At 33.5% G+C, this 12,982-nt stretch overlaps 1 protein-coding gene across 3 annotated transcripts in view; it reads left to right on the top strand.

The window, feature by feature from the left end:
- LOC119634798 (homeobox protein homothorax) overlaps window positions 1–12,982 on the top strand; it is a 289,120-nt gene that overhangs the window by 181,651 nt on the left and 94,487 nt on the right. The window contains exon 8 of one of the 3 annotated variants that reach the window (XM_038029183.1): window positions 1,938–1,940. The exons of 1 other annotated variant lie outside the window; for it this stretch is intronic. In XM_038029183.1, the coding sequence (XP_037885111.1) occupies window positions 1,938–1,940 (3 nt within the window). Of the gene's footprint in view, window positions 1–1,937; window positions 1,986–12,982 lie in introns of all 3 variants that reach the window. One more of the 3 variants, XM_038029182.1, reaches the window with a different exon arrangement.

Raw genomic sequence — 12,982 nt, 5'->3', positions numbered from 1 at the left:
AAAAAAAAGAGGCAAAAATGATGCATGAGGTTTTAGTTTTGTTGATGTAAATGTTGACAGTTGTTTACATTGCTGATGATGACAATGAAATTATGGCTTCTTCTTGTTGGGAAACCAAAGAGTCTACTAATATATGCTTGCACGTATGTATGAAAATACTTAGCTAAACGGTTAATTATGTTGATTTATTAACCAAACCTTATATAAAACGCAGTAGTTTGTATATCACTATTGTCACTGCCATTAATGCTACTGTCATTGTTACTACAGCCACCACCACGACCACCACTGTTACTACTACTACTACTACTACTACTAAAACTAGCAGTCCCTGCTCTGTTTCTCCTATTAGTACTAAAACTTTTTCAGGTAAATAAAGAAAACAGTAAGCAAAACATGTATACATCGGAATGAACAAATGATGTTTCATGGTTCTCTTAGCTGAACAACATTAACAATTACACACTCACATCAGCAAAATACAAATAAAAAATAAGTTTATTTATGGACTTGCAATTTCATTCAGTAAATGTCCGAAGATAATGATTGCGATTACGAAATTACTGAAAGTGAAAAATCTCTAAGGGCTTCGTTTACTCAATTATGATTTGTTGTTATACTAGTAATCAGTTAGTTAGTTAGTTAGTTATTAACTAAAAACTTTTGTAGTAAATATACCAAAAATTGAAATTGTCTGCAACTTATTGGCAAAGTGTGGGAGTTAAAGATAAATAATTTCGTTTACAAGCATCTCGTTAGGTAGACAAGCATTGCTTGTATCTCTTTAGTGATATTTTTCGCTTAATGGTTATGGCACAACTATTAACATTACTTCTTGTAATGAATTCATCAAAATGTCGAAGGACTCAATATATCTTCCAACAAATAGAACTTTTGGGTAAATTTGTTTTTCAAAGTCTATACCTGTACGCAGGCATGCTTAAGCCGTAGAATATGTTATCGATCGTAAATGAAAAATATCTAAAAGATCCGCCACTTGTTGTTGTTGTATACATTTTTGCATAGAAAATACACGTTTTTTACATGAAAACGACTGAAATTATTTCACTCGAACGGTTATCCATCGCTATATTTACATTTATCTCAATAACTGTTCAACAATTTGTGGATGCAGCGACAACAAACGGTTTCTCGTTTGAAATGAACTAGTCATCGAACCATTTTCGCAGGAGTTGAAGCGCTGCTGGACAAGTGCGTGTGTCGTCGTTGCAAAAAAGTTACAATTAGAAGGGCTCGAGTTTGTTCATTAGTGACATCAGCTACCATTTCCTAGTTGAGTGCGTCTAAGCTCTCGCGAATGGGTTTTGTGGTATGGACGGACGGACAGGTGCCATGTAAGAAATTGATCTAGTGTTGTCTTGCGCTCTTCTTTTGAACAGCAAGTCATTCAAATTGATTAATAGTTTCTAACTACGGTTTCGCATTTACTTATCTGACACATCGGAAGATGTCTCGCATACAACCAATGCGGTGATGATCAAAAAGAGTTATTTTATATTATTGGATTATATATTATGCCTTTACGGCAGTTTCGTTAAGATCGACTGAGTTTGATTGATCGAAAGGCTTGAAAGTCATTTGCTTTACATCAATTGCGGTTCAAGTTCTTAAGCGTTTTTGACTTCGCGCTTTGACAAAACTTAGTAAGCTTCTTTGTAGTCTGAGAGAGAGAGAGAGAATTTGAAGCATGTAATTAGTACGAGCCTTGAGGTCAGTTATGCTCTAATAAAAATAGAATCAAGAATTTTCTAAATGAATCCTTCTCTAATTCATAGTTTCGAACAAGAGAAGTAAAAAAAAAAACAAAAACCTAAGTAAAAAAGACTACATTTTCGAAAGAAAACGAGAATTATAACACCTTTATGTTATACGATAACTAAAATTTATTATTATTTTCTTTGTTTTTGCATTTTCAGATGGTAAGTTCTTATCATCACTAAATCCTACAGAACTAACATACGATGGTAAGTGCAATTTCATAACCTCATATTAACACAATTATTTGTTTCATTTTTTTTTTTGTTTTTTGTTTCTTTTGTTTTTATTATTTATTTTAAAATTTATTTCTTAATTTATTATTTAACTACATTTTCAAGCAAAGTTTACGATGACTCACGATGAATACCGTTTATATATATATATATATGATAATAAGAAAAAAATAATAAATGTATAAATCATTTGGTTTTAAAGGAAAAGGAAGGCAGAAAAAATCTTTAATCAAACAGTAGCAATTTCAAGCAGCACATAAATTAATTAAATACTATCGCAGTGTATGGTCAGTTATTAATCATTGCACAACCAAAACATGACGAGAGCTTGTGAAGGGTTTTCTTGTGAATGCTCATAAAATCATAAAATTAAAATCTCGATAATATATGTATATGTTGAGTTGAGTCGCGGTAAATAAATGTGTTCTCCTTAACCTATACCGCTCGCTATCTTACCTCCTTCTGCTCATGCCGACTGATACATGCATGTCCTTATGAAATGCTTGATATGAGAAATTTAGTTTTAAAAGGTAGTTAAAGGCATCAAATTTTAAATAGTTAAAGATAAAAATTCATTACAAGCTTTTCAATTTTAATTAAAATTTTACTATATATTCAAGTTAAAATGCGTTCATTTTTCCTCTTTATTTTGTTTTTATTCATATCTTGTCGGTCAAGTGCTTGTCTACACCTTGTGGTCGGTCTTTCATGAACTTATTTTTATATATGCATGCATGCATATATGTGTATATATATATATACATATATACATATTGAATGTATGTGAGTATGCGGTGAATCAATATAAACGAAAGTGAAGACTGATGGACAGCTCCCGCGCGTTCTTTGATCGATCACGTTTTTAGGGTTGTATAAATTCAACGCCCCATCTCTTTTGAGTTTTTCATGCTCACCTTTTTTATATTATCGTCTCTTATATTATAAAGAACTTATTATAAGAATATTAAAAGATCACCTTTAATGAGTTTTGCTTTTGCGCTTTAAAGATAGTAGATTCTGCCCTTCTGCTTTTCAAAGTTAAACTCTCAATGCCTGCTCATAGGACGCACTTTTCCTGTCATAAAAGTATTTGATGTATTCCAGACAAAGTTTGATAGTTTTTTTCTTTTTTTTCTCTCTCTCTCTCTCTCTCTCTCTGTTTTCGTTTTTTGCGCTTTTTGCAGAGCTTGATTTTTTGCAGACAAAGAAATTTTTATTTTTTGAAAACAATCTAGAAAACTTACGAAATTCCTTTTTATATTTTTTTTTTGTTGTTTTTGTTTTTTTGTTTTTGCCATCGCTAACCGTTAAGAATAAGTTGAGAACAGCTACTGCTTGCGGTAAACGAATTGAAACGCACCTTGATTCAAGTAATAAAAAAATTGGTTTTATAGGAAGTTTTATATTTAGTTTTAATCGAATCTTATCATACCCTTCAGTTTGTAGTTTGACTCTTTAGAAAAAAAAAAAAAGAAAAGAAAACGCTTCACTGGAGGTTAGGGGCAACTTAAGCAAATTCCCAAATATGGGAGAATTTGCAAACTCCTGAAATCGTAAATCAGATTAAAATTATCTTTCGCTGGACTCGGAAACCTATATCAGTAACCATGGGCCCATAGTAAAAAATATATCGTTTTTTAGTGAGTGCACAAGTCCGTGAACTTATGAATAATTTAAAAGTAGCTCTAGCTTCGCGACCTAAATACAAATTGCAATTATCGCAAAACGTGCTCAAATTAAAATCAGTTTCGTCTCAATTGTCTTGCGATTAGGTTTTCGATTTTAGTACATCTCCCTCAATACCCTAAATAGCCGCGCCCAATATTAGATAAAGACTAGTTTCATCAAAAACACCCATCATCTGATGTCACCGTCGTGATAGTATCACACACAGTCAATCTGTTCGTAGAGACGAATTAAAGCTTGGTTTGACGGGAAAATGTTACATAGTTAATGATTAACTTAATAAAATTTCAGGATCATAAAGAATTGTGTATTTTTTTTTTTATAAAAGGAGTTATAAAAGGCGGCCTAAGTTCATAAACCTGAAAATAATAATTTAAAAATTTGGTGCTTACCTTAGCAGTAATACCTTGGCACGTGATTATTGAGTTGTAGCTTAAGAGGAATAAGTCTTAAGTAGAAAGATAGACAGAGAAAGTCACACAGCAATATAGCAGTGAAGGAAGAACGATAACTATTTCAATCTCTTAGCTAAACAAGTAAAAGAGTTATACTCATCTGAGTTCGAATTTTAAATGCGCCCTACTTACAACAACATGCACATCTGGAAATCGCTATGTTTGCAGAGCAGAAGCACATCTAAACAAAATTGTATACCATTCTAGCCAATATTTGCCTTAAGAAGTATTATGTTGACATTAGCATATATACCGCGTTCCGTTGTTCTGTTTCAGTATCTTCCGGTTTGAAAGTTACATTGACGTTGGGCGAGCTACTCAACGTCCATGCAGAGCAAATACACATAGATCTGATGTTATCGATTAAAAAATTTCAGGCATATTGTAGCAAAGGCGTCATAGAGCCCGTTGACTCACTTTCATGACCGATAAAAATCAAATCAAAGTGGACTTAGTGCGGGCTCCATTCGTTTGTGGCAATTATTTAAGAAAATGTGTTCTTTTAAGCGCTATAATGATTTATGACATCCTTAAACTTGTTCTGCTATGACTATTAAGCCTTAACATGTACATGATAACGATGATGATGATAATGATGATAACGATAATGATTGTCACTGTAAAGGTTCGGAACCTGACTGCAATTCGCGTCCCACACTTCTATAAATAGACAGAAATGGATGAACAAAAATCTCAAAACTCAAACTCTGCTACTAGCAAAGATCATTCATTTCGTTTTACGCGAAATATATACGATTTTCTTCTGTTCAGGTCGGTTCGGTTCTGTTTTGTTCTGTTCTGTTTCTGACATAATTATTTTATAAACTTTTGCATGGCGTTATGAAAAAATGTAGCGTAAAAATGTCGGTAGTGTGTTCAGATCATAAAAATCATTTATCGTTTTCTTCTTCTTTAATGCGTTTTTTATATTGTGTTTTGCATATAATTTTTCCTTTTTTTTTTGGTTTTTGTAGTCTTTTTCCCCTCTTCTTAACAGCTCTCTGTTCTGTTGTTGTTGTTATTGTTGTTGTTGAAAATCATAAAAATCAGTTAAAATATTTATGACTTTTTTTTTAAGTAATAATAAAAAACTACAACAACATATTCTTTTACTTATACATACATACATACATATGCATATAGTAAGCGCATAAAAAGTTTCATTCGTATGCAACATTTCGAAAAACGTATAGATTTGCGCTCATTTGTTAGAGTTTATTACACAAATGTTAATAAAACGCAATAGCACCAAAGTGCATCTACAATACACTTCATTTTATAGGCAGAACTAATTTTATTTTAAGTTCTTCGAGGCTTAACACCCAACCGTAGTGGTAGTATTCATACATAAGATGCAAGAGTAGTAGCAGTGAAAAAAGTTATCCAGAGTACAGAGGCCAGATTAAGAGCGGCAGTGCAGTAAGCGAAGCCATTCAAGTACAACATATTCATATATATATTTACACCTACACATATATATTTACATATACATATGTCAATATGTAAATTAAATACAGTAGTAGTTAAATGCTGTAGCGAAAGTGAAAAACAACCAAATATAGTTTATTTTCCCTCCTAGACTAAGAATTCGAAAATTTATCACAGCCTGTTCTTTTCAAATCTCCTATGTGACGAGGATGGGAATTATCAATATTATGAGAAATGTACCCATCCCCTTACAAACATAAAAAGCAATTGGTTACGCTAGCAAGTTTATTATTTTCAATAGTCTTTATATAACTCTGTATCCCATCACATATATGTTTTCATTGATAAAAAGTAATTTTTACGTTAACTGTACTTTCTCTTTTGTGATACTCAAACAAGCAGTTACGTTCAAAGCAATGAATTCTTTTATTAATTCATTCCGTTTGCTTGCTTTCGGCGGTACAGCCAAGAGTGAGGAAAAGGCACTAAGCAATTAGTCTACCTCAGTCTAATCATAGTAGTTAAGAAGCGCGGCTAGCAGGCCGGTATATTCGGGGGGTTTAATCGCCAGACCACGTTTGGTTTGTGATCATAGCTACAGTACATAAGTAAAGACTGCTCCCACTCTCTCTCTCTATCTCTCTCTCTTCAGTGTCTACTCTCACTTCGTTTTCGCCATCGTCGTGTTCCACATGTAGAGGAGATCCTCCTTGTCATCGGTTAGTCAAAAACCGAACTACAATTAATCTTCGACGGAGGTCATATTTTCAGTCCGCGTCCCAGACACTTTCATTTTCTTTTTAGGATTGGCGAAGAAAACACACGAATGGTGATAGAAAACCTTAAGCATTTGAAGACTCAATCGACGCGGTTTAGAAAGTAGGGAATGGTGACAACTGCAACTAACATATAAGTTTTGCCACAAGTATAACATACGATGACCATGCATTCACTATTAACTGTTCATGAAAAGTAAAAAATTGAAACAACCTTCAAAAAGTCTGAAAATCTTACCATTTTTTTAAACTATAGTAAGAGCCGATACGTCAAGAATGTCTATCAAAAGTTCAGAATAAATGATTACGACGTAGGAGTAGAATGATGATTCTCTTAATCCGATAAAGGTTTCTTAGTTACTTGGTAGCAAAAAGAGTCAGATGTTAAGTAGCGGCATCAAGATTTTGCTCTAAGCATCCATATAACTGCTAGAAGGATAAGCGGTCTCGCGCCTGCATTTTTATAACAAGCGATGTGATGATGAAAATAAAATGTCACTCGATTTTGACCAATAAGTAAAAAAGATAAATATTTCAGTTAGGGCGTGTCTTGAGTACAGTAGGGAAGTTAGGTCATCTATTAGTAGAATTTGTTGTTATTAAAAATCAATAGATAGACGGTAGGCGTAGTTAAGTTTGAAATTTCTGATCACATTGAACATCGGTGCGCATATCTTTTCTGCTGACCATTTCTTTACTGAACAATTTATTTGAATCATCACCACAAGCAGTTTAATTTCATTTCAGTTGCTGTTATTGGAAGCAAAAGGGTGACCGCGTACCTCTCTCTTCATGCCGTCTCTTACAAGAATCAGGCATAATTTAAATGTTTCTTATAATGTCTTCGACATCCGCGATTAGTTCTATTCAAGATATAAAATGAAATTTTTTTTGTTTCTTCTTTAATTTATTATCTATGCGTGCAGTAGAAGAAAGACATTTAAGCGCACAAGATAGACACACACACACACACACACACACAATTTTTGAAATTGTTTCTTCTCTCAAATATGTTATAAAATATTCAACGACCTGTAATCGTTTTGTAAATGTCGTGTACGTTTGCGAAAGCATTATGAGAAGAGATCACATCACATCACATCACGTTCTAGTTTTTTTTTTTTTTGCTTTTTTTTTGCTTTTTTAACTCAAAACTCCAAAGAAAATAACATTTTCTCTTATTTCCTTTACTTACGAAATCAATTTGTAATGCCGGTCACATCTTATACTTACTTACGTATACACATATATTCATGCATATGTCTACGCTTGTTTGTGTGCACGGAAACCGTAATGTATTAAATTTGCAAAACAGGGGAGTTTTACTATGCGTTTTGCTTTCTCTCTCGTAAGCCGATGATGATTTTCGTGAATATACAATTTGTTCAATAAATAATTCATGTTAAAAAGTGAAAATTATTAAGTTTCTTGAAGATAATCCCAAGTCTCTGAGTAAATAGAATTCGGTCTTAAAAATATAATGCGATTTCTATGTTACTACAATTTATTACAAACACGACTACAATGATGACCTTAACGCTGATATTACAACTTCGTTGATAGCAAAAAAGAATAGACCAACGTACTTAGCAAATATACTGAGAAAATTGATTTGGGTTTATATGTGTCAAATAGGTTAGGTTTTGAAATAACTCAACTGGAAGCTTACTCTTCCGCCATCAAAATAAAACTCTGTTGGGGAAAGCTGCCAGTCGAGGTCTTACTTAATTAAAATGCATGGTTGAAATTATCCAGTCCTTGCTTAAACAAATACGGCTTTATAAGTGAAATAAAGATAGTGGAATAACGGCCCTGTCAAATGACTTCATATTCATGATAAGAGTTCGTTTCAAGTCGCTTCTGAATATGTTCTCGAAGATTTGACAAACAGCTCAGCAACTTCAACAAACAGTCGACTTAGTTACGCGTGAGTAAGGGAGATTTTTTAACCGAATTGTTACACTAACATTTCTCCCACTCTGTGGGAGCATGTAACTCTTTATTAGAAACTTTTTCTTGAATCAAAAATTTATATATCGTTTATACATAGGGAACATATTCAGGGAACTAGGCTTTGCCTAGGGTTGGTCTAAAATGTACTTTCACTCAGACTTCAAGTCCTGATTTTTATTTCGATATCATTAGTTGGGATTATGGAAATGCATGAAATTACTCCTAAATAGGCACTTGGAGATATTTTAATGCCCTTTGTTTTTATAGCTTAATGGGAAAAGAAAAAAAATGAAGCTCCTCCTGTCAAAACTCTTTGTTGCACTTAAACAAAACAAAGCACGTTTTCGTTATTAATAACTTTGCTCTAAAATCGTCTTCTTGCTTAGCCAAAGCACTTAAGCAATTATTTTTTTCTTTGATCTAATTTTTGAGGGCATTATATAGATAGGGAGGGTATTATCGGCAACTGACACCACGAACTATTGAAAATTCTACCGCACTTGAAATTTGAACCCAAGACTACTCGAAATTGTTTACTTAATCGTTCACCCAGACGGACATACTCTATTTACTGGTTCAGTGGTTTTAATGGAAATAAATCACTACTGAATTAATTTCCTATCGAATTGTCTTAAAGGTTCGCTCAACATTGCGTTTTTTTGTCATATTCACATGGTGTACTATGTGTATGCGGCCCATCAAAATTTGCGTATAATATGTTCATTCATAAACAGCCATCTTTCCTCAGTGTTGTCTAGAACGTGAACTTTCAATCCAACTGAGACCGTTTTATTCTCTCTATTCTCAGACTAAACGAGTTCTTCCTTATTTGACTTTTATCTTTCTATGTCGCAAGGATCAACCTTGAAATCATGCGTTCAAGGTTTCATTTCTCGGCAATAGTTTTTAAGAGGTTACATTTTCTTTTCTTCTTCTTAGCCTTGATTTAAAGAGATGATTCAATAAAAGCCGTCACTTTCACTGACAAGATATCCAATTGACTAAAGTGTTATCTCTAAATAGCGCCAATGAAAGTATAATTTAACGAAAAGGCAAAGAAGTGAATAACCTGCAATGTAATGCATATGAGGAGATAAAATCATTAATTTTCTGACACACTGACATAATAATAATAAAACAGGTCCGTTGCTGTGCATATCGGTACATGTTTTGAAAAAGTAATAATAAATGTATATAGTCAGTGTGTAAATGTATGATAATCTGTCAAAAGGCTGTCAGATAGCGAGATAAATAAATGCAAGGCAACTAGACTTGTTGTGTTGGTTCTATGTTAAAGTCTTTTTGTTTATATCTAGATGGTGATGACCTCTAAAAATCATAACAAACGTTGAGGCGCTTTGGTTGACGCTTTGGTTAAAACTGCTATGGCAGCTTCAGTTATTAGTATAGGTATACGTATACATATTTATGCAGATATTTGTGTATGTATGCAATATACGCGTATACATACATAAAATTCTATACATTCAATGTGTTTAGTGTTTTTGACATAAAATGTCACTTTCATTTTTGATTAAAATAAATTGAGAGTATTATGTTTGTGTGCACGTTCGTTATAATGTTTCGTATATTTTGAAGTGCGTATGTACGCTTATATATATGTATATGTCTGTGTGTGTGTGTGTTTATTTTTTTTTTTTTTTAATTTTTTTTATTATTATTATTGTTGAGCCAGTGCAATAAAGAAAACATTTTATATCCACAGATAGAAAACCAGAGCCGTTGTTTGTTTGTTTTTTAGTGTTCGTTTTGTTTTCTGTTTTTTTTTTTCCATCAAACAAACGAGACTCAGTCTGTCGCCGCCGACGATTGTCGTCGTCGTTGCCGCCGCCGTCGTCTAACTCATGATGATGACAGTTGAGATTCTCTTTGATAGACACATACAAACTAAATAGTGTCAACACTAATATAACAACAGCGGCTTCATCAACAACAGCAACAGCAACAACAACAACAACAATAATAACAATAGTACTAACAGCTCTAACAACAGTGTTTATTAAGTGTCATTATTGACAGTTAGTGACAATTAGAATGACAGTAAAAATACCCCCACAGACTCAGTTCCAGTGACAGTGAAATCAATTAAATTCCCTACAATTTTTATTTTCATAACAACGCAAGAGTTGAGTGAACTTTATATTTTTTATTTTTGTTTTGTGGCTTTTTTTTCTTCTTTTTGTTTCTCCTTTTTTTTTTTTTTTTTTTTGATTGAAAAGAAAAGAGTTGATGTGATGTGAAATTTGTGGATTGCGGACGTGCATGCATGCGCGTGCATACATATCTATATAATTATAAAATTAAATGATAATTTGTCAATTCATTGTAGAACATTTAATTTCGAATTAAATTCATTCAGAGAGAGCGATCTAGACGAGGAAGTGCGGAGACGAAAGACGAAAAAAAAAAGAAGACCGAAATCATAAATTTTAACGCTTTTTATCCACCAAAAAAAAAAAAAAAATGAAACAAACGAAAAATGAATTGATTGTGAAACCGAAAACAAATAAAATTTATAACTATGTTACTGGAGACGACCTTGAAATTGCGGAGAATTTATAACAAATTAAAAGCCATAATTTTTCATCTTGTCTAAAAGGCAAAAAAATAAAACAAAAAACCAACAACACCAACAAATTCGAGCAGAAAAAGAACTGAGCTTTCACATTAATATTTCACTTTTATTTCGTATATCGTATGCATGTGTTGTACCACAGAGTGTAGTGTGTAAGAGCTTTTGCTGCTTTTATTGTTGCGACTTCGGCTGCTATTGTTACTGTTATTGCTATTGAATTGATTGTTGTTGTTGTTGTTGTCGTTTTTGTTAATGTTGGCTGTTATATGTATTATTGTAGTTGTAAGGGAAATCCCCGTAAAATCGTAACAAAGACTTCGTGGTAGACTTTATGGATTTGTACAATACTTTACCATGCACCCATACATTCTCATACATATAAATAGTAGTAGTTTTGGGCGTTTGATAGAGGCCGACATCGCGTCATCATCATCATCATCATCATCATCATCATCGTCGTCGTCGTGGTCGTGGTCGTCGTCTGTGTAGGTTAATTCCCGTTTATTTCTTTTCGGAAAATGAAAATACGAAATGAATGTTACAAAAACAAAAACAAAAAAAACAATTATTCGATAAATTGTACAAAAGTTTAATATACAAGTTAGGTAAACAGAGTAACCATAACCATAACAGAGAGAGAGAGAGAGAAGGAATGAAAACACTATCACGAAAAAATAATAAATTTTTGCAGAAAAACAATAATTCAAGTTGACGGCGTTCTTAGTTAACTTTATCACGGCTTTGTAGAAAACACCGGCAATAATAATAAGAAAAGAATTATTCTCAACACTTTATTGCAATTGATATTGCATTACGAGAAGAATTAATGCAGAAATCATTGAGAGAATATTGTCAGATAAGTGCATTATTTTCATCTAAAAAAATATAAATTTGTATGAGTGTAGCGCATATATAATGAAAACTCAACACTCTGTCACCCTGGTGGAATACACCAAATCTGTAACTAAGGTAACATCAGGCTTTTTCTTACTAAGGCGATTTAAGCCTGCTTGTCTATCCGCTCGTTCGATTGACGCGCGTTTTTGAAAAGCAGAAATGAAGGCGAATAAGTGTACGTGCCTCGTTTACGCCTATACATACATAGGATATGCATAAAAGGAAGGTAATTCATGCCTATTGCAAGAATATAAATATCTTGCAGATCAGTACCACATATTTATCTGGTTCGCCACTCAGCGACTCAGGGTTTGTTCCCTATATGTGCGGGTGCGGGAACGGGAACGGTTATATGAAACGAGGCGTGAAAAGAACCTGTAGTGTTTGTAAATGTCCGTTTTAATAATGGAGACATCAGTTATGACGGGAAAGCCGTCTACTTGCAGGTTGCCCCAAAGGCGGCCTGTATGGCTAAAGAACGACGAATGACGGTAGTTTGTTGGGCGATATGGCGGTAACTTCAGAACACGTGAAGAAAACTTCGCTTTATTCACTTCTCTTCACTAACTTCTGACAATAATCTTTTCGCGCCTTTTTTTAGATAAAAAGATCGTACGATCGATTTATTATTTAAGAATTTATTTTTAAAACAAATAAATTAAATTTTTTTATCACTTCGTTTTTAGTGCTGAAAGTATCATATATGCGATCGTACATCACTTGAGTTGGTCTCGACAATTTTGCCATATCGGTGCCTTCGAATCTCGCTTGTTATTACTCGATTACTTGAACCCTGGTCAGCACAAGCTTCGCGATTGTTAAAGCAAGCCAAAGTCCTTTGTCAAATCTTGCGTGGGTGAGAGATGGGTTTATTTCTCTCAAAGTTTGAGAGATCTAATAACATGCTTACGTTGCATGTTCAGGAGATATTTCAGGTTTGCCTACGCTTTTTATTTCACATAAGCGTAGCCAGCCTGCAATGTTTAAATTGAGTCCGTTATCTGTTCTCACATTATGTTGCCAGCGGTGCTAGGAGTGTAAGAAAGGTCTTCCGCCATTTATGGTTGAAAAATAACTTTCACCAAAATGTTTCTATCGATAACCTGAGCAGTGAGCAAATCTTCTTCTTTTCGTGAAACTTTCAGAGCAAGCAAGTGCTTGGGCAATGAAAGAGAATCT

The sequence above is a fragment of the Glossina fuscipes genome, unplaced genomic scaffold, assembly GCF_014805625.2.
Source record: "Glossina fuscipes isolate IAEA_lab_2018 unplaced genomic scaffold, Yale_Gfus_2 3, whole genome shotgun sequence".
NCBI classification, from domain to species: domain Eukaryota; kingdom Metazoa; phylum Arthropoda; class Insecta; order Diptera; family Glossinidae; genus Glossina; species Glossina fuscipes.
This window is presented reverse-complemented; position numbering and strand designations above follow the sequence as displayed.